The sequence below is a fragment of the Elephantulus edwardii genome, unplaced genomic scaffold, assembly GCF_000299155.1.
Source record: "Elephantulus edwardii isolate Elephantulus edwardi_28Jun2011 unplaced genomic scaffold, EleEdw1.0 scaffold00061, whole genome shotgun sequence".
NCBI lineage: Eukaryota > Metazoa > Chordata > Mammalia > Macroscelidea > Macroscelididae > Elephantulus > Elephantulus edwardii.
The window spans coordinates 8,853,403-8,874,346 of record NW_006399811.1 but is presented as its reverse complement, the minus strand read 5'-3'; the positions used below and the strand labels follow the sequence as shown (position 1 = coordinate 8,874,346).

The window sequence follows — 20,944 nt, the reverse complement described above, 5'->3', positions numbered from 1 at the left end:
GGAGGCAGTGCGGTTGGCGCAGGACAGAGCAGGGTTTAGGGCTGTTGTGCATAGGGTCGCTATGAGTCACAAACGACTCGATGGCACATAACAACAACAATAACAACAACATGTCATTTATTACTGCTCTCATTTTTAAAATTTCAGGTGTTTTAGAGGGTGTCAGGTTTTGTTGCTATTCTTTCTCCATTTGTTGGAGATATTGGATTAGAGGTTCAATGATCATTTTTCCCTGCCTTTTGATATGTTTACTGCTTTGGCCATTTCCCAAAGGTTTTAGTAAGTGGTTTTTAATTTTTCAGGAAACTTTTTAATTTTATCTTTTATTTCCTCTAATACCCAGTCATGGTCAAGCAAGGTGTTGTTCAGCTTCCAAATGTATGGCTTTTTTGCCTTTATCCATTTGCTATTAATTTCTAACCTTGTAGTATTGTGGTCTCAGAAAATGCTTTGTATTATTTCTGTGTTTGTGAATTTATTGGTGCTTGTCTTTTGACCTAAAATGTGAGCTTTCTGGAGAATGTTTCATGCACATTGGAGAAGGTATACTGTGATTTTGAGGGGTACATTAGGCTATAAATATCTATGAAATCGAGTTGGTTTATTACGTGGTTTAATTCTTGAGCATCTTTGTTGAGTTTTTTTCTGGTAGTTCTATTTTTTCTTCAGAGTGTTGTATTGAAGTCTTCAACTATTATACTAGTGTTATCTACATAAATTATTTCAGAAAACAGAAAAAGATGGAATTCTCCCAGACTAATTCTATGAAACAAACATATCCTTGACATCAAAGCCAAGAAAGGGCACCACCAAAACAGAAAACTATAGGCCAAGATCTCTCATGAACATAGATGCAAAAATCCTGAATAAAATTCTGGCCAATAGAATTCAATGATACATCAAAGAAATAATTCACCATGATCAAGTGGGATTGACAACAGGTATGCAAGGATGGTTCAACATAAGAAAAACTATTAATTTATCACATTGAGAAAGCAAAGAACAAGAACCACATGATCCTATCAATTGATGCAGAAAAGGCCTTTGACAAAGTCCAACACCCTTTCCTGATTAAAACATTCCAAAAAAATAGGATTAGAGGGGAATTTCTTCAATATAGTAAAAAGTATCTATGCAAACCTGAGAACCAACATTGTTCTCAATGGAGAGATGTTAAAGGCATTCCCTTTAAGAACAGGAGCTAGGCAAGGATGCCCACTATCACCTCTTTTATTCAGTATTTATTAGAATCCTTAGTAATAGCAATAAGAGAAGAGAAGGAAATAAGAGGTATCCAAATTGGCAAAGAGGAGGTAAAATTATCTCTGTATGCAGATGATATGATAGTATACTTAGAAAACCCTAACAACTCGGGAAGAAAACTATTGATCATTGTTGGCCAATTCAGCAAAGTAGCAGGATTCAAGATCAACATACACAAATCAGTTGGATTTCTCCACAGTGACAAATACATAGCTGGAGCTGAGAAAAACAATACCCTTCACAATAGCTAATCACAAGATTAAATAATTAGGAGTGAACCTAAGCAGAAGCTCAAAGGATCTGTTCAAAGAAAATTACAAAACACTACTACAAGAAATAAAAAGAGAACTGGAGAGGTGGAAATATATCCCTTGCTCATGGATAGGAAGACTCAATATTGTAAAAATGGCAATACTACCAAAGACAATTTACACTTTTAATGCAATCCCAATACAAATGCCAATCCCATTCTTCAACAAGATGGAAAAGGCAATCTCCAGTTTCATTTGGAATGGAAAGAAGCCCCTAATAAGCAAAGCACTCCTTAAAAATAGAAAAAAGGTAGGAGGCATCTCACTCTGATTTCAAATCCTACTACACTGCCGTGTTGGTTAAGATAGGATGGTACGGGTACAATGACAGACACATAGATCAATGGAATAGAATTGAGAACCTGAAAGTCAATTCATCTATCTACGGTCAACTGATTTTTGACAAGGAGATGAAATCAGTTAAGTGGGGAAATGACAGCCTTTTAAACAAATGTTGTAGACAAAATTGGAAAACTATTTGCAAAAGACTCAAGCAAGATCAACACCTCACTCCATACACAAAAACCAACTCTACATGGATCATGGACCTAGGACTAAAACCACGGACTATAAACTTCATTAAAGGAAAGCTTGAGATATCATCTCACCCTAATAAGAATAGCAAAGTTTAACAGAGTAGCAAACAACAAATGCTGGCGAGATTGTGGAGAAACTGGAACCTTATTCACTGTTGTTGGGCTGCACTGAAAAACAAGGAACTCATGCAATATTGTTCAAAATGGGTGACCCTGGAGGACATTATGCTGAGTGAAATATTTCAGTCACAAAAGGACAAATACTGCATAGTGTCACTGTTGTAGAATGGGACTGACATAAGAGTTAGGGTGAGACTGAGAAAAATTGGATAAATTATGTATACTTCATTGAAACAGATAAGGGAGAGAACAGTTTAAAAGTGATATAGGATTAGGTATTATGGTCATGACAAGAGTCCAGAATGAAGGCTGCATAGTGGAGTGTACTCGGGGGAGGGGAGATTGTACACCAATGAAAAAAATTTACTTTTCAAAGAGAAGAGCAAACTGGAGGGGAGGAGTGGGCAGGGAGAAAAACGCAACACGCAACAATGAATGAATGGAAATCCAAAAATGTTCATTGAAATTAGTAAAATAAAATTTAAAAAAAATTTGATTCCTGTGTATTTGATTTAACCTTTTTAGCTTTAATTTGTAACTGCACATGGTCTATTCTGCAATCAGCACCTGGCCTAGTTTTCACTGCTGATATTGATCTTCTCCAAAGGTTCCTTCCACATATGTAATGAGATTCCAGTGCATCCCACTCAGTGAAATCTATGTGTATAACCTGAATATATGTTTCTTATAAAAGGTATTTGTTATGAGCAAATCATTGATTGTACATAATTCTGTCATTCTATCCCCAGCCTCATTTGTGTCACCAAGTCTATGTTTTCTGACTACTGATTTTTCTTCCTGGTTCCCAACTTTTGTATTCCAGACAACCATTATTATTAATGAATCTTGATTGCATGTTCAATTGATTTCTGACTGCAAAGAAATCTTCTCTTTCCTCCTTTTGGCTCCAGTTGTTGGAATACAAATTTGAATGATAGTAGTATTAACAGGTCTTCTTTGTTTACATATGGATATTATCCTGTCATTCACAATATTGTATTTCAAGATGGATCTAGAAATGATCTTTTTTCCCCCTCACCTTTTCATCTCCAGTGTAGTAGATCATATGATCATTTGATACAAAATGTCTCTTACCAATCCATCTCATTTTGCCAATATCTAATGTCATTATTTATGTGTTCCATTTCTTTTTAAAGATGTCCAGTTTTTCTGCTTTTCACATTCCACATGGCACTCATTATTTTCTGCTTACAACTGTCCTCCTCCTTTTTGTTTCCAAATTTGATGGCTCAGCCTCAGTTTCCATATCTGTTATTCTACTCTGTGTGTGCTCTATCATACATGGGGCTTCCCAAGACCTGCATGTGTGTCTTGTCCCTTCCCTTTCCCTGTTATTAGCATCATTTGTGCTCCCTCCTACCCCACTCAGCACCTCCCTTCCCACCTCCAGCAGCCCTTTGATATGACAGCTTAGGCCACAAGTCACTTCTGTGATGTCTTGCACCTCACAATGTTGGTAGAGGGGTTAAAATCTTTATGGTATATTAATGAAAAAAAATCCCTTGTTTTCTGGGAGGAGTTAAAGGTTCTATTACATTAATATTATATGAAATAGTTTTGAGTTACAAAGTTGAGCTTCAGATACTGTGATGTTTACCTAAGAGTTAGCTTTTTTAGCCATTAGTTAGCCCCCTTTGGTCTCGAGCTACCTTAACTGCAGACGCATGATCTTGCAAATCAGCATGGTCTTACAAACCATTAATAGGTGAGGGACTAGGATAAGAGAAAAAGTGAGTTTACACACATGGGGCAGAAAGACTTGGAGCAAGCAAGAGTTGAGGGAGACTGGAGCTGACCCTTTTGGTGAGACCCTGGTGATGGTACTGGAGAGACTGTGGCGTTGCTAGGGAGAAACTATGGTATGGTGTAAGCAGAGGAGCCTTGAGATAAAGGCCACAGTTAAAGGTGTTTGCTATTCTTACTGATGATGGAAGGAGAAGCTGAGTTATAACTTGCTGGATGCTTGAAGGCAAATATTGCTGGATAATTTGGATTTGACTGCTGATCTGAAACCAGAGCCCGGACTAGTTGAGAAAGTGTTCCTTGGAATTTCTTGGCTAAAACTTGGGTTTATTCTGGGTGATATTCTTTGCCTCCCCTGCTTTCTAACTGACTTCTCTAATCAACCCCATAGTCAATATCATAACTGTGAGTCTGAGAGTCAGCAACGAATAAACTAAATTCTTGCTGTTGGTGTGGCTCTAGCAGCACCATGGGGCTGGGCTTCCGGATCTTAATTTGCTTTCTCCCCTGGGGCAGTAAGAGTTTGTGCTACTCTTACTCCCTCTGGTCCTTTCAGAGAAATGTTCATGGCTCTGTGCCTCCATGGACTGTTTTCTCTTCTTTGAACAGATACGTACCCAGGAAGAAAAGGCATCATTTTCAAATAGAGGTATGGTATGAATATTCTCATCTTTTCCAATGACTCGAATGAGTGGTTTACTCTCCTCAGATGTTGAGGGTTTCTAGAGTACAAGAAAAAAGAACCTATCAGAGAGCTGAGTGTGACACAGTGGCATGTAAAGTCATCAGGTGCCATGTCTGAACCTTTAGTTTCCCAAATTCAAAATGCGTATTTGAGGATTTATACATAGAAGGTGAAAGCTCTGGTGGACTAGTGGTCATAACGTGGTCTTCAATCCCAAAGGGATGTGGTTCAAATCCACTACATGCTCCATGTGAGACGGATGGGAAATTTCCTCCCGTGTGATTTATTAACTCTGTAAACTCACTAGAGGGTCAGCTATGAGTCTGTTCCAAATCAATGGCACACACTAACGAAGATATATGTAACAGATTATGTGACATTTATGAGGGTGGGAAGAATGAGTATGAAGTGGGGGTAACTGTGGGGGAAACTGTGAAAATCTATTCTGGATCTCAGGAACTCAGGGCATGCTTGTTGGCTGAGAGCAGCTGGTGGCTCTGAACCACGTGCCTTCAGGAATGCACCACAGCTTCTTGTCACGAGGCCACCAGAGCTCCCTACGGCATGGTGTTTTCATTGTTGAGTGCCACAGAGTCAGAACCAACCCATAGCTGAACCTCCAGAGGGTTTTCAGAGGTAGTTAAATCACATGGGAGGAGACTGACCATCCTTCCTCCGCGGAGCAGCTGGTGGCCTCAAACTGCATGTCTTTGGGATTGCAGCGCAGCTTCTTGCCACTAGCTCCCTAAAGTAACTAATAACTAATAAATAAAATAATCTGTTTTGGCAAGATAGGAATACTATAATTATAGAGAGGTGTCTCAAGGACTATTGGTACCCAGTTAAGGGTCTTGTACTCTCCCTGGACATTAAGGGAAGAAAGAAAGTCCAAACTGGGCAAAGTCCTAGAGGCAGAAAGTTGTCAGCATATTTGGGACCAGGAGTAAGCACAAGGGGAATGCACTTGGCAGGGCTCAACTATGAAAACTCCTGACTAAGCAACTTCAACCATTTTCACACTAGAACACAGAGAAGCCTCAGAGATTCTGAAACAAGAGGGAAAGTATTAGATAAAGCTTTGGCGGCAATGAAGATGAATCAGAGGACTCCAAAAGGCCCAACTGGAGACCTGAGCAAACTCCAGGCAACAGAAGAATGTGAAGCAAGGCAACACGAGAGGAGAAAAAGGTATACCCTTTTAGACATTTAAAAGATATGGTGGCATTTTAGGGAACTATGCTGGCTTTTTTTTTTTTAAAAAAAAAAAAAGGTGACCCAACAGAATGTGGAAACTACAGAACAATCTCACTGATTTCACATGCAAGCAAGATTTTTACTGATGATTATGCAAAAACGACTGGAACAGCACGTCAACAGAGAACTACCAGAAGTCCAGGCTGGGTTTAGAAGGGGTCGTGGTACTAGAGATATTGTAGCTGATGTTAGATGGATCTTGGCTGAAAGCAGGGAATACCAGAGGAATGTCTATCTGTGTTTCATTGACTATGCAAAGGCATTTGACTGTGTAGATCATAACAAACTATGGCTGACTCTGAGAAGAATGGGAATCCCAGAACACTTGATCGTTCTAATGCGAAACTTATACTTGGACCAGGAGGCAGTCGTCAGAACAGAGCAAGAGAACACTGCATGGTTCAAAATTGGGAAGGGCGTACGCCAGGGATGCATCCTGTCTCCATGCCTTTTCAACCTGGATGCAGAACAGATTTATCCGGGAGGCTGGGCTCTATGAGGAGAAATGTGGGGTCAAGATTGGTGGACCATTTATCAACAACCTGCGTTATGCAGATGACACAACCCTGCTTGCTGAAACTGAAGAGGACCTGAAGCGCCTGCTGAAGAGTGTCAAGGACTGCAGCCTACAATATGGATTGAGGCTCAATGTCAAGAAAACAAAAATTCTCACCACTGGACCAATTGGCAGCATCAGGATGGATGGTGAAGAGCTTGAGATTGTACACAGCTTTAGTTTGCTTGGCTCCATAGTCAACAGTCTTGGCACCAGCAGCCAGGAAATGAAAAGGCGCATTGCCATGAGAAAGTCTGCTGTTAGGGACCTCTCCAAAGTACTGAAGAGCAATGGTGTCTCTCTGGAGACTAAGGTGCGTCTGATACAGGCTATGGTCTCAGCAATCACTTGTTATGCATCAGAGAGTTGGACAATGACCAGGGAGGATAAAAGGAGAATTGATGCCTTTGAGCTGTGGTGCTGGAGAAGAGTATTGAGAATACCATGGACTGCTAGGAAAACAAACAGATTTGTCCTGGAAAGGGTTAAACCGGGTGGCTCCTTGGAGGCAAAGATTCTGAGGCTCCGTCTAACATACTTTGGACATGTTGTGAGGAGGGACCGGTCCCTGGAGAGGGATATCATGCTTGGGAGGGTGGAGGGACAGCGCAGGAGAGGAAGGCCCTCTATGAGGTGGATTGATTCAGTGACTGGGATAATTGGGATGGGAGTGTCAGAGACAGTGCGATTGGCGCAGGACAGAGCGGAGTTTAGGGCTGTTGTACATAGGGTCGCTATGAGTCACAAGTGACTCAACGGCACATAACAACAACAACAACATGCTGGCTTAGTGGTAAGAACTTGTGCTGCCAACCTTACTCTGTGGGAGAAATATGGGTAAAAAAAGATGATGGCATTTAGTGATCAAGTTTCCGTCTATTCTGTATATCTTCTTTATGTTGTTGTTGATTGCCTTTGAGTTGAGCATGACTCATAGCAACCCTATGAACAAAAGGCCTGAAGCCCCTCTACAACTATCAACGTATTTCAAAGTTTATAGAGTTTCTGGAGGCATGTTATTTAGGAAGTGGATGTCACTCCTGCTTCCAAATACCAAGCACTAAGTCTGCTATTTTTATTTATGGTCTCATCTCAGTTCTCATTTCTGTAAGATGGGAGCATCACTGTTCTTGCATGACAAATAGGAACTTAAAAGTGCTAAAGAATTTATAACATGTGGCAAATAGGTATGGAGAGAGAAGACAACTATGATGCACTCCTTCCTCCATTTTAAACCATGCAATTTCCCTCTGCTCTGTTCACACAACAGCCTCCTAGTCCAGGTATAGGTTGTGCATGAGCACAATTAATTATTCTTAAGTTGTTGTGTGCTGTCAACTAAGAGCTGACATAAATCCTCCATAATATAAATAGCTAATAAATCCTCCAGGGGATTTTCAGAGGCAGTTAATTGCATGAGAGGAGATAGCCATCCCTCTCCCACAGAGCAGATGGTGGATTTGAACCATGTGTCTTTGAGATAGCATTACAGCTTCTTACCACTAGGCCACCAGTGCTCCCTAACTCTCATCAGTAGTAGATTAAATTTAAAGAGAGAGAGAGAGAGATGGAGAAAGGATGATTAGATTGATGAAGAGGTAAGGTTTGGCAGAGTAAATGTGGGAGGAATAATGGAGCTACAGAGTTGGGGAATTGGTGAAAATTAGACTGAGATAACAGTTAAGTGAGTCTAGCTCCTTAGGGAAGAAATAGAAAAACAAAAGATTTGGAAGAAGAACAGAAGGCAATCAGCAAGAAAAGGAGGAAAAAAGACATTTAATGGAGTGAAAAAATAAGATGTCAGAGGACAGAAAAAAGGTTAAAAATTTGGAAGAATGGAAGGTTTTGATAAGAGGAATATAGGATTTCAGAAATAGTAATTTCAGGATGATAAAGTGAGTAATGTGGGTAAGGCTGAGGTAGAAACTCACTGCTGTCCAGTCAGTCCCTACTCATAGTGACCTTCCATTGAGTTTCTGAGACTACACATCTTAACAGGAGGAGAGTGCTCACCTTTCTCCCATGGAGCCACCATACATTCAAGCTGCTGGATATGCAGCATTTTGCTTAGCAGTGTAACACACTGTGGACTATTCTACCAGAGCTCCTCTATGATGAAGTAAAGTGAGTGTTAAAAAGTGCTAGAATTAGCTCAGGGTTCCCTCGCCGCCATGGCCAGCTCAGACCCTCTCTACCCATCCTCGTCGATCGAGGATGACTTCAACTATGGCAGCTGCGTGGCCTCGGCCAGCGTGCACATCCGAATGGCTTTTCTAAGAAAGGTTTATAGCACCTTTTCTCTGCAAGTTCTCTTGACTACAGTGACATGTTCCGTGTTTTTATACTTTGAGTCTATACGGACATTTGTGCATGAGAGTCCTGCTCTCATTTTGGTGTTTGCCCTTGGATCTTTGGGTATGATTTTCGCATTGACACTGAACAGACATAAGCATCCCCTTAATTTATACCTGCTTTTTGGATTTACACTATTGGAAGCTCTGACTGTGGCCATTGTTGTTACTTTCTATGATGTCTATATTGTTCTACAAGCTTTTACATTGACAACTGCAGTATTTCTTGGCTTGACTGCATACACTCTACAGTCAAAGAAAGATTTTAGCAAATTTGGAGCAGGGCTGTTTACGGTTTTGTGGATTTTGTGCTTGTCAGGATTCTTAAGGTTATTCTTCTATAGCGAGACACTGGAGTTGGTCTTTGCTGCTGGGGGAGCCCTGCTTTTCTGCGGCTTCATCATCTATGACACCCACTCACTGATGCATAGGCTGTCACCTGAAGAGTATATACTGGCAGCCATCAGCCTCTACTTGGATGTCATCAATCTGTTCCTGCATCTGTTGTGTTTATTAGAAGAAGCTAATAAAAAAAAATTGAAAGCAAAAAAAAAAGTGCTAGAATTATAACAGACATTTTTTGTGTTCAATGATGGTAAAGGTAATACTGTCTGTGGATAAAGTCTGCACAACATGACCAAGGTAAATGATGTCACTGAGAAGTACAAAAGGAGCTCTGGTGTTGCCTAGGGATCTCTGGTAGCTTACAGGCAAGGTAGGGCGGTAAGGATGCTTCCAACCCAAAGCCATGTGTTTCAAATCCATCAGCTTCACTGTGAGTGAAAGATAATTAATTTACCCTCCTCTGTGATTTACAAGCTCTAAAACCTTCTGGAGGGTCAACTAGGAATTCCAACTCAACAGTATCTAACAAGAAGAAGTACATAAGAATAAGAGAATTTTTAGTAAATACTCTAACATATAATTTACAACAATAACAAAAAAATGTGTGTGGGTAAGTATATGTGTGGACACACTTCTCACAGACAGAATGAGTTCTAACCACCAGAATGGTTTGAAAAAACTGTCATTATGTTTAAACGGAAGATGACTTATCAGATCACAAATGGAGGATGACTACATCATGATATAGCTGCCAAACCACTGAGGATCACAGCCCAGTCAAGGTGATATATGGCCTTAACCATTACAGTCAGCATTACTCTTTCCGCAAACTTTTACATGTGCTACTGCCAGACATGTTACTAATGTGTAGAATCTCCAGATGGTAGTTTTCCTTTTTTTTTATTAAAAAAAACCCTATTGCCATAAATATGCAGTACCAGAACATAATAGTCACTGACTTAAGATGCTCTTTAAACTTTGAACTGAACCAATTCTTGGAAGTAATTTTTCAGGTAACTGACAGACTGGGCTCATAAAAACGAACAAACAAAAACCCCAGTATTACCAAGAGAATTGAGCTTTTAAAAAAAAATCATCTATATGAGACCAACATTTACAATAATATCTACCTTGGAGGTGTATTGTGTAAACAACTGAAAACATGTACAAAGAAGATGGTTCATGTTGATGTTGTTGTTGTTATTAGGTGCTGTTGAGTATGACCTATGAACACCAGATCTGAATCCCATCCTATTCTTGCCATCTTCACCATCTGATACACCTTAGCCTATTGCTACAGTCACTGTGTCAATCCATCTCAGTGGTGGTAGGCTCTAGATTAGTAGTGGCCACGACTTATCACTATTTTGCGCTCTGGTGGCCTATGGTAAGGAGATGCACTGCTAACTCAAAGGCATGCCGTTTGAATTCACCAGCTGCTCCATGGAAGAAAGATGAACAATCTCCTGTGCAATTTATATAGTTTCTGAAAACCTACCTTGGGGTTGGATATGGATCAGTTCTGACTCAACACTACAAAATAACAGCAATTACTCTTTTGTAATTTTTATCATAAATATCCTTAGACAGGTGGCAATTATTACAAATACCCCAGCAGGGATGGAGATGAGGTAAATGAGGTCCAATATGGTAATGGGAGTAGAAAGGAGGGAGAAGGGAGTTCAAATGGGATCTGAAGAACTACCAGCATGGAGTCTAAATGACTATTTTAAAATTATAGTGATGAAAGAAAAAAGAAACTGTAGTAAGGTCAGAGGTAGATTATGTAGTTAATAGGATTTGTGTGTAAATGAGGCTAAAGAGAAATGGCTGGATTTAGAAAAAGAAAAAGGAACATTCCTTCTGGAAATAGAAAGAAAACCAAACCCAGACCAATTGTGGATGAACCTTTATCAGCAAGCAGTCTATCTAAACCCAAACCTCAAATGGTGGACAGTTTCCAGGGAGCAGCATAACTGAGGGGTGTGACATTCTGAGAAAATTACAGACGAACAGGAGCCCCCTGGCTTCGTCTATTACCAGTTATGTACTGATAGCTCTAGATTCCGTTAGAAGAGGGTAGAAATGTTCTGCAGGGCTTCCAAGGCTGTAGTTTTTATTGGATGGACTACCATATTTTTCTCCCCTGGAGCAACTGGTGAGTGCAAATCACTGGCCATTCTATTAGCAGGGAAACAATGACTGGGCCACCAGGATTCCTGCAAATTTAGTTAAATCTGTACAAGAATCAGAGTGATTCTACTGTGTCAGGATCAGAATTTTGAGGCAGTTCTAAGCATCTAATCTATTTCTATCTTCCACAGTGCCTACATATATTCTTTTTAACAATAAAGATAAATAGTATTAAATAATCTTACCTCTTCTTCTACCTCTTCTTTCTTTATTTCTTGACTTTCTTCCTCATCCTCTTTGAAAGACATTTCTGAGACATGTTCAGCGAATTCTCTTGCAAAGTGCTGTGAGATAAACCAACATAATTTTAGTTTTCATTATATTAGAATAATTCACTAAAATATTTAAAAAGCACTAATATAATAACTATACATAGGGTTTTCAGAGGCCTGCCATTTCAGAAGTGGATAGCCAATCCTTCTTCCTAGTCTGTCTTAATCTGAATGTTTAGATTTAGAGGAGTATCTGACAGACAGCAATTTGTGGAGTAGTGAAAGATAAATCCATCATTTTGGAGTTGACCATTAGTTACAGTGTAATCCCTGCCCTTAGCCCAGTGCGTTGACCCACTTATTTCCCAGCTCCACCCTCTAGCAGTATACCACTTCAGTTCTACCAAATGCCTTCAAAATTAATTAATCTCCCATTGTCTGACCCATGACTGGAGAAGAGTATTGAATGTACCATGGACTGCCAAGAAAACAAACAGATTCATCGTAGAGAGGATTAAACCAGGCTGCTCCTTGGAGGCAAGGATTCTGGGGCTTTGTCTGACATACTTTGGACATGTTGTAAGGAGAGACAGGTCTTTGGAGAGGGACATCATGCTGGGTAGAGTAGAGGGACAGCCCAGGAGGGGAAGACCCTCTAGCAGGTGGATTGATTCAGTGACTGGGGTCCTCGGGATGGGTTTGTCAGAGGCAATGAGATTGGCACAGGATAGAGCACGGTTTAGGGCTGTTGTACATAGGGTCGCTATGAGTCGCAAACGACTCGACAGCACATAACAACAACAATATAATTACTGGGAACTATGCTAGTAAGACTATAGAAGTTAGTGAGAGTAGTCTCTGTCCTTAAGATGCTTATAATTTAGTGAACAACAAAAGTGCTATGAGTACTTATGTTGTTGTCATTGAGTTGATGTTAACTCAATGACCCTGTTAAGAACAGATCTAAGCTTTGCCCTATCCTGTACCATCCTTATAATCTCTGTCACGCTGAGGCCCATGGTGCTAGTCATGGTGTCAATTTATCTCTTTGAAAGTTTTCTCCACCTTTCCAACATGATGCCTTTTTTCAAGAACTGGCCTCTCCTAAAAATATGCCCAAAGTATGTGAGAGAAAGTTTCACCACCATAACCTCTAATGAGCACCCTACTTACAACTCCCCAAAGACAGTCACCTAGAAAGAAAACCTTATCCAGACCTGGAGTGGGTAAGGGTGGAAAAAAGGAGTTGGCTTGCCAGAAATGTTTCCAAGAAAAAATAAAAGCTTATTTTTTCCCTTTGTTTTGGCTTCTCAACACTCTTGTATAATTTTCAGACTCTCATCTGGCATCCATTTCAGTTTTTTATTTCTCCTCTGTCTTTGTAATGACCTTCTGCTCTCTTCATGAATGGTATCTTTGACTTCATCCCACAATTCATCCAATCTTTGATCACTGGTGTTCAATGCCTCAAACCTAAGATGATCTTAAAATTCATCTGGAATAGATTCAATATCATATCTTGGTTCTTGTGGACTTATTTTCATTACCTTCAGCCTCAATTTGAACTTGCATACGAGTAACTGATGGTCTGACCCACAGTCCTCCCCTAGCCTGGTTTTGACTGCTAATACTGAACTTCTCCAATGATTTCTTCTACAGATTTGGTCAATCTGATTCCTATGCAGGCCATCAGGTGAGATCCACGTATAAAGTAATTGTGTCTTTTTAAAAAGGTATTTACAATGAATAAATGATTGATTTATAAAGACCCTCAGCCAAGTGGATTGACATAGTGACTGCCTCAGTGGGCTCTGGTGTGTCAAGAAGTGTGAAGATAGAAGAGGACAGGACAAGGTTCAAATAAATCCTCTGTTCATAAGGTCACTATAAGCCATATTTGACTTGATAAAACCTAACAACAACAAGGAAGGGGGGGGAGGCCCTAGAAATTGACAGTAAACAAATTGACATATTTAAAAAAACAAATGCTGCCCTACATGCACTCACTAAGTTGTCCCAAGAAATCTGGAGGACCACCACCTGGTTGACTGACTGGAAAAGATCTATATTTGTTCCCATTCCAAATAATGGTGACCTGACAGAGTGAGGAAATTATCGAACAATATCATTAATATCACATTTAAGCAAGATTCTGCTGAAAATTATAAGGAACCGACTGGAACAGCACATCAACAGAAAACTACTAGATGTGTGGGCTGGGTTTAGAAGAGGCCATGGTATTAGGGGTATTACAATTAATGTCAGATGGATCTTGGCTGAAAGCAGAGAATATCAGGGGAATATCTTTCTGTGTTTCACTGACTATGCAAAGACAGTTAACTATATGGATCACAACAAACTGTGGCTAGCTTTGAGAAGAATGGGAATCCCAGAATACTTAATTGTGCTTATGTGAAACCTATACTTGGACCAGGAGGCAGTTGTCTGAACAGACAAGGACAAACTGCATGGTTTAAAATTGGGAAGGGTGTATGCCAAGGAAGTATCCTGCCTCCATTTTTTTTTTTAGGGATTCCAGTCATTCATTGTTGCACTTTTCTCCCTGTCCACCCTCTCCCCCATCTCCATTTCCCCCCCCAATCTATATGCAAAACAGATCACCTGGGAGGCTTGGGATGTATGAGGAGGAATGTGGCATCAGGATTGGAAGAAGACTTCTCAAAAACTTGCATTATGCAGATAACACAAAACTGCTTGATGAAACTGAGGAGGAGCTGAAGTGCTTGCTGCAGAAGATCAAGGACTGCGCAGCCTTCAATATGGATTGAAGCTCAATATTAAGAAGACAAAGATTCTCACCACTGGACCAATTGGCAGCATCAGGATGGATGGTGAAGAGATTGAGATTGTTAACAGCTTTAGTTTGCTTGGCTCCACAGTCAACACTCTTGGAACCAGCAGCTTGGAAATGAAGATTAATTGCATTGGGAAAATCAGCTGTCAGGGACCTCTCCAGAGTGCTGAAGAGCAATGATGTGAAGTCTGGAGACTAAGGTGTGCCTGGTTCAGGTCATAGTCTTTGCAATTGCTTGCTATGCATCAGAGAGCTGAATAATGACTAGGGATGATAGAAAGAGAATTGATGCCTTTGAGCTGTGATGCTGGGTAAGAGTGTTGAATATACCATAGACTGCTAGGAAATCAAACAGGTTTGTCCTGGAGAGGGTGAAATCAGGGTGCTCCTTGGAGGCAAAGATTCTGAAGCTCCGTCTGAAACACTTTGGGCATGTTGCAAAGAGGGACCAGTCCTTGGAGAGGGACATCATGCTTGGGAGGGTGGAGGGACAGCGCAAGAGAGGAAGACCCTCGATGAGATGGTTTGACTTAGTGACTGGAGTAATGGGAGTGTGTCAGAGACAATAGATTGGCTCAGAATAGAGCAAGGTTTAGAGCTGTTATATATAGGGTCGCTATGAGTCACAGGCAACTAGGCGGCACATAACAAAATCATCAACAACATCAGTAGATATAATAATTTTATTTTTCCCTTAGTTTTTAAAAATTTATTGGTTTGCACACAAAATTCATATACACTGTGTCTCACATTCCTCTATTCACATTTTGTGTCATACAATCATTTTCATACACTGTATTAATCACCATTGATTTATGTTCTCTATTACTCTATCTTTTCAGGTCCCCACTGGATCTTTACTAATTCCTCTCCCCTTCCCTCCACCCTACAAACTGTGTCCCCATGATTTCCCTCCCTTTTCCCCTTCCCCCCTCAGCTGCCTTGCCCTCTTTACCTTCTCCCCCCTCCCCAGATTTATATACACATCTTACTAGTTATCCTTCTATTTTTACAATAATAGCTTTATGCAGTATTTTGTCTTTATGAGACTGAGTTAGTTCACTCAGCATAATGCTATCTAGCCTTTCTGATGTTATATAGTATTTTTCCAACTTGTTGTTCCTGAGTGTTACATAGTAATCCATTGTGTGGATATACCACAATTTCTCAATCCATTTGTTTGTTGATGGATATCTGGGCTATTACTACATTCTCACTATTGTGAATAACACTACTCTGAACATCGGTGTACAAATCTTTCTTGTGTCTCTGTTTTAGTTTCCTTGGGATATATTCCTAGCAATGGAACAGCTAGGGCATATGGAATTTCTATGTTCAGCTTTACAGAAAAACACCAATCTGCCTTCAAGAGACTGTACCATTTTATAATCCCACCAACAATGTATGAGAGTTCCAATTTCTTTACATCCTTTCCAAGATTTATTGTTTTCTGTCCTGTTAAATTTCCCCACTGCTACGGTACCTTACTGCGGTTTTGGTTTGCATCTCTCTTGTTGCCAGTGATTTTGAGCTTTTCTTTTTGTATCTGTTGGCCATCTGAATGTCTTCTTCTGTGAAAAGTCTTTCCACGTCTTTTTCGCATTTTTAAATTGGGTTATTGGTCTTTTTTCTTGTGAAGGCCCTATTGTTGTTGGTAAGTGCTACCAAGCTGAGTATGATCCACAGCAATCCTCTGAACAACAGACCAAAATCCTGTCTTATCCTGGGCCATCCTCATACTTCTTGACACACTAGAGCCCACTGTGGCAGTCACTGTGTCAATTCCCCTGGCCGAGGGTTTTTCTTTCCTTTGCCGATCCCTCTGCCTTTTCAAGCATAATATTGCTTTCCAAGGAATGGCTTCTCTTAGCAATATGCTCAAAGTATGTAAGATGAAGTTTTATCACCTTTGCCTCAAAGGAGAACTCTAGCTGCAGTTTCTCCAAGACACATTTGTTTGTTCTTTTGGCAGTCCATGGGATGTTCAGTACTCTTCTCCAACACCACAACTCAAAGGCATCAATTATTCTTCTGTCATCCTTATTCACTACCCAGATTTCAGATGCATAGGAAGTGATTGGAAAGATCATAGCCAGAACCAGACACACATTAGTACTTAAACTGACATAATTGTTCCTTCTCAATAATTTGGAGTGGTCCTTGACTACAGACTTGTCCAGTGCAATATGTCCCCTGATTTCCTGATTGTTGGTAGCAACAGTGTTGACTGTGGATCCAAATAAGGTGAAGTTGGTGGCAGATTCAGTCTTTTCTCCATCTATCCTGATGTTATCTATCGGTCCAGTTGTATTTTTGTTTTCTTTATGTTGAAATGTAATCCATATTGAAGGTATCATACAAAAGAGCTGAACAGGAAATTTCAAAGGGAAGCTAGAGAAGACAAAGTATTAAAATGGAATGTGCAGAAAGCTAGAGGCCCTGTAGCATACCGTAAACTTTCATTATGAGTCTCTTGACTGAGATGTCACTGACAAAAGATTTTTTTTCCCAGTCAGTAGGCATACTTTTCACCCTACTGGGAAAAGTTTTGATGCACACAGAGACTTAATCTTTAGAAGGTTCCATTAATCAATATTATTTCTCCTGATAGCACATTCCTGGTCATATTTGCCAGCCTATCTATACCATAGGCTAGGCCTTCTAAGTTTGGTTCCATTTTGTTTTTTATGGTCTTTATGGTTTCAGGCTTTACTCATAGGTCTATAACCCACTTGAGTTGATTTTAAAAAATATTTTATTTAAGCTTCTACATCTTGTGGTTCCTAACCTTTATACTATAATAGACAAAGTGCTAGTCAATAAGCCTTTTATTTTAGGAACTACCTTCCCTCTGTAACTTGATTTGTGCCACTATTAGAACCTCTACTTGGAATATTATTGCTTTTTAATTTTTGACTCATGTACTTTTAACTTGTTAGTTAAATTTGTGTCTTCGAGGCTGCCAAAGTTCCATGATACATCTTCAAGGATATGAACATATACGGCTAAGCACAATTGATAAATGTGCATCTAAATACCAAAATCAATTTCCACAATAGTCTACGTGTTTCCTATTGCCAAAGGGGCCCTTTAGAGTAGTGAGAGAAGATCTTCACCCTGAAACCCACAGTGTCCCTTTTCAGCAGGAAGTAGCTAAGAGAATATGCCATCCCCTTTTCCTTATGAATCAGGGTGAAGTCTCTCTCAGGGAAGAGTGATAGGGAATGGCAAAGGACACATTGACAAAGGAGATTAATCAGAACTGGCTTTGACAAGCACTGTGGCAATGGGACAATTAAACCAGACTTTCAAGGGGGGCAAAAAGAGGAATGAACAGTGGGGGGAGAGGGTAGAGAAAATAGTGCAACAATGAATTAATGGAAGCCCAAAATATCTGTAAATGTTCATTAAAATGAATAAAATTTAATAAAAAAAGGGAAGAAAAAAAGAAAAATATTTTATATTGATTTACATATAAAATTCATATACATTTGGTTTCATATATTCCTTCATTCACTTTATGTTTTATATAATCATTCCCATACGTTGTGTTTTATAAAATTAATCACCATTTATCTTTGCCTACTATTACCCTATCTTTCCAGTTCCCCAATGGATTTATCCTAATTCCTTCACTCCCTTCCTCTGTCCATAGATCTCTGTGCACCTCATCTTCCTCTGCCCTCCTCCCCATTCTGTCACTTCCTTTCTCCCTTTAGATATTATACACATCTTACTAGTCATGCTTCTATTTTTACAATTCTTAAAAGATGAGTGAGGAAAAGAAGATAGTACAAGGCAGTAGGTTTTATATGTGCATGACTGGTTGAGAAGAAAACTAATTCAGTAGCACAGAAACATAGAAGCTGAAAGAAAGAAGCATAATAATAGAGGAAGGGCTAGACTGGAAATTCAAGAAGACTGAATATTATTTTGAAGACAAGGTACCAATGAATTGACTTTTCTCTATTTTTTTAAAGCAGTTACCTTAGTAAAAGCTTAAAAGAGAAAGTAAGAAGGAAAGGAAGAAATAAGTAGGAGAAAAAGACACAAGAGAGGATGAACTACACAGTGGTTGCTAAAATGAAGAAGATGGAGATTCAAGAGATAGTTAAAAAGTAATTCTTAAGTGTTTCAATGGATGGATGGCAGAAGGTTAGAGAAAGGGATAATTCTGAATGACACTACTTTATGGTTGGGCCACTAGATACAGGTGATGACATTCACAGATACAAAACACAAAGCTAGACAGCAAGGTTTGGAGAGAAAGAGTTCTTATTTGGCTTTCTAACTTTAAGCTTTCATTGAGACATCCCAAGGTAAAAATCCAAGAAGAAGCCAGATGTATGGAACTAGAGTTTAGATGGAGAGATGGAGGCTAAAGAAAGAGATTTGGCAGTTATGATTATCTGCATTTAGCTGAACCAAGAAAACAAATTAGATCACAAACTAGTCTGGATGGAGTGAGAGTGCCGTAGGACAAGGCCCTAGTTACAGAAGAGGATAGAGAAGAAAAAAGTACCCCAAAAGGAGGCAATTGTAGCCTCCAAAATGGGAAAGAGGTGAGCAGAAAAGCTGAGAGAGGAGCCCACAGTGTTGATACTCAAAAAAAGTTTATTCATGTGTTAAGAATAAAATATCTAATTGCAAGATGGTGGCAGTGGAGAGTGCACTGTGAAGAGCTGGAGGAACAGCAAGCTACATACAGATGAGCCTCTAGAGAGAACTTCACATCATACAGAGACCAACCTACACAGCACAACGTGGGGAGCAGGAATTCGAATCAGAACCTTTGTTACAACAATTAGTTTTGGAGCTACAGTAAAATAGAGACATGCCTCAGGCCATGCCACTAGCCCTGGCCAAAGCTCGAAGCCACCAGCCGAGCTGCTGTGGGACCCATCCCCAGGAGAAAGAAGGTTAGCAGGAAAGTAACTAACTGAGTTCTCTTAAGCCTCACTAAGAGTGCGTGGGTCTGTTGGAATTTAGCTGAGTTTTCTTGTGTCTTTGCCAACTGCCCACGATTGGGTGGGCCAATACGGATTTGACTGGGTTTTCTTGGGCACTGCCAATTGCCTAGGAGAGCACCCAAAAGTGAGACCACTGGTGGGAATTTGGCTAAGTTCTCTTGTGCCATGCCAACTGCCCAAGAATGGGTGGGCCTATGAGAATTTATCTGAGTTTTGTGCCTGCGAGAGCATCCAAGAATGAGTGGGCCAGTCAGAATCTGACTGAACTTTCTGGACACTGCAGACCGGCCAGAGGCGAGTTGGTTGGTGGAAATTTGACTGAGTCTTCTCGGGTCCCACTGGACCCAGGGCCCTGCTGGGCAGGGGCGAATACATGAGGGCACCGGGGTAAGGGCTGCTGGGCAGGGACTGCTGAGTGAGAGCCGCTGGGTGGGAGACAGACAGCTGGAATTTGAGTAGGGATCCCACTCATAAGCACAGCTGAGGTCTGAGTGAGGTCCCACAAATGGTTGACCTGCCCCTGTGGTCGCCCCTCCCCCATGCCTGCCATACCCCCATTAGGCTCTGCACATGTGCCTTCACGTAGTCAAGCAACTTTAATCTGGAGCACCTTGATCTGACTTACCTACAAGAGGCTTCTATCACAGGCACTGGCCTGAACTTTCCCTTGAGCCAGAAGTTCAGAGAAAAACACAAGTGGGGTAGCTGCCCAACTGATCTCCAGAGCATTTTTTTTTTCAGATAAAGAACATATCAATGGCTGGAAGAAAGCAAGCTATCTCCCACACTACACAAGTGCAAAGCAAGATGTCACCCCCAAAAAGTGACAGAGTATCAATGTATTTCTTGAAGCTAGAAAGTCTGATGGAATTTTCTGACCCAGAAGTTAAAAGAACAATGATTGAATATTATCAATGGATGAAACACAAACTTGAAGAATTACACGATAGTGAAAGCAAAAATCAGGAGGAGCTAAGAAAAAAAAAAAAAAACACCAAAAAACCCTTCCCAGGATAATGCAGATAAAATAAACGAGGCATTAGCAACACTGGAAAAACAAGAAACCATGATCCAAAATAGGAAGTCCAATGTTTCAGATGCTGTCAACATGATGGTGGGACACATGGGCAGAGTTGAAAAGATGGAATACAGAAATAGAAGATAGACTTGTCACCACTGATCTGGTAGAGCAAAATACAGAATCAAAAAGGAAAAAAAAGAAGAAGAAAACCTAAGAATAATGTGGGACAACATCAAGAGAAATAAAATGCAGATTATTGGAATCCCAGAATAGGAAGAAGCAAGTAAAGGCACCAAAAATTTTGTGGAAGAATTACCAGAGGAAAACTTCCCAGGCATAATGAAGAATAAGAGAACATATATTAAAGAAGCTGAGCAAACACTATATAGAATAGACCCCAAAAGAAAAACACCAAGGCATATAATTGTTAAATTTGCCAGAACCAAAGATAAGGACAGAATTATGAAAGCAGCGAGGAAGAAACAAAGAGTAACCTATAAGGGAGAGTAGATAAGATTAAGTGCTGATTTCTCAGCAGAAACCATGCA

At 40.2% G+C, this 20,944-nt stretch overlaps 2 protein-coding genes across 2 annotated transcripts in view; one reads left to right on the top strand and one right to left on the bottom strand.

Annotated features, from left to right (window-relative positions):
* Positions 1-20,944, bottom strand: part of AXDND1 (axonemal dynein light chain domain containing 1) — a 245,076-nt gene that overhangs the window by 13,979 nt on the left and 210,153 nt on the right. The window contains exons 22-23 of the mRNA XM_006887769.1: positions 11,564-11,662; positions 4,612-4,716 (exon numbers count right to left, since the gene is read on the bottom strand). Of these exons, the coding sequence (XP_006887831.1) occupies positions 4,612-4,716; positions 11,564-11,662 (204 nt within the window). The remainder of the gene's footprint in view (positions 1-4,611; positions 4,717-11,563; positions 11,663-20,944) is intronic.
* Positions 8,661-9,250, top strand: LOC102845024 (protein lifeguard 4-like). The gene is made up of 2 exons (XM_006887730.1): positions 8,661-9,126; positions 9,207-9,250. The coding sequence occupies exons 1-2, from the start codon at positions 8,661-8,663 to the stop codon at positions 9,248-9,250; spliced, it is 510 nt and encodes a 169-aa protein (XP_006887792.1).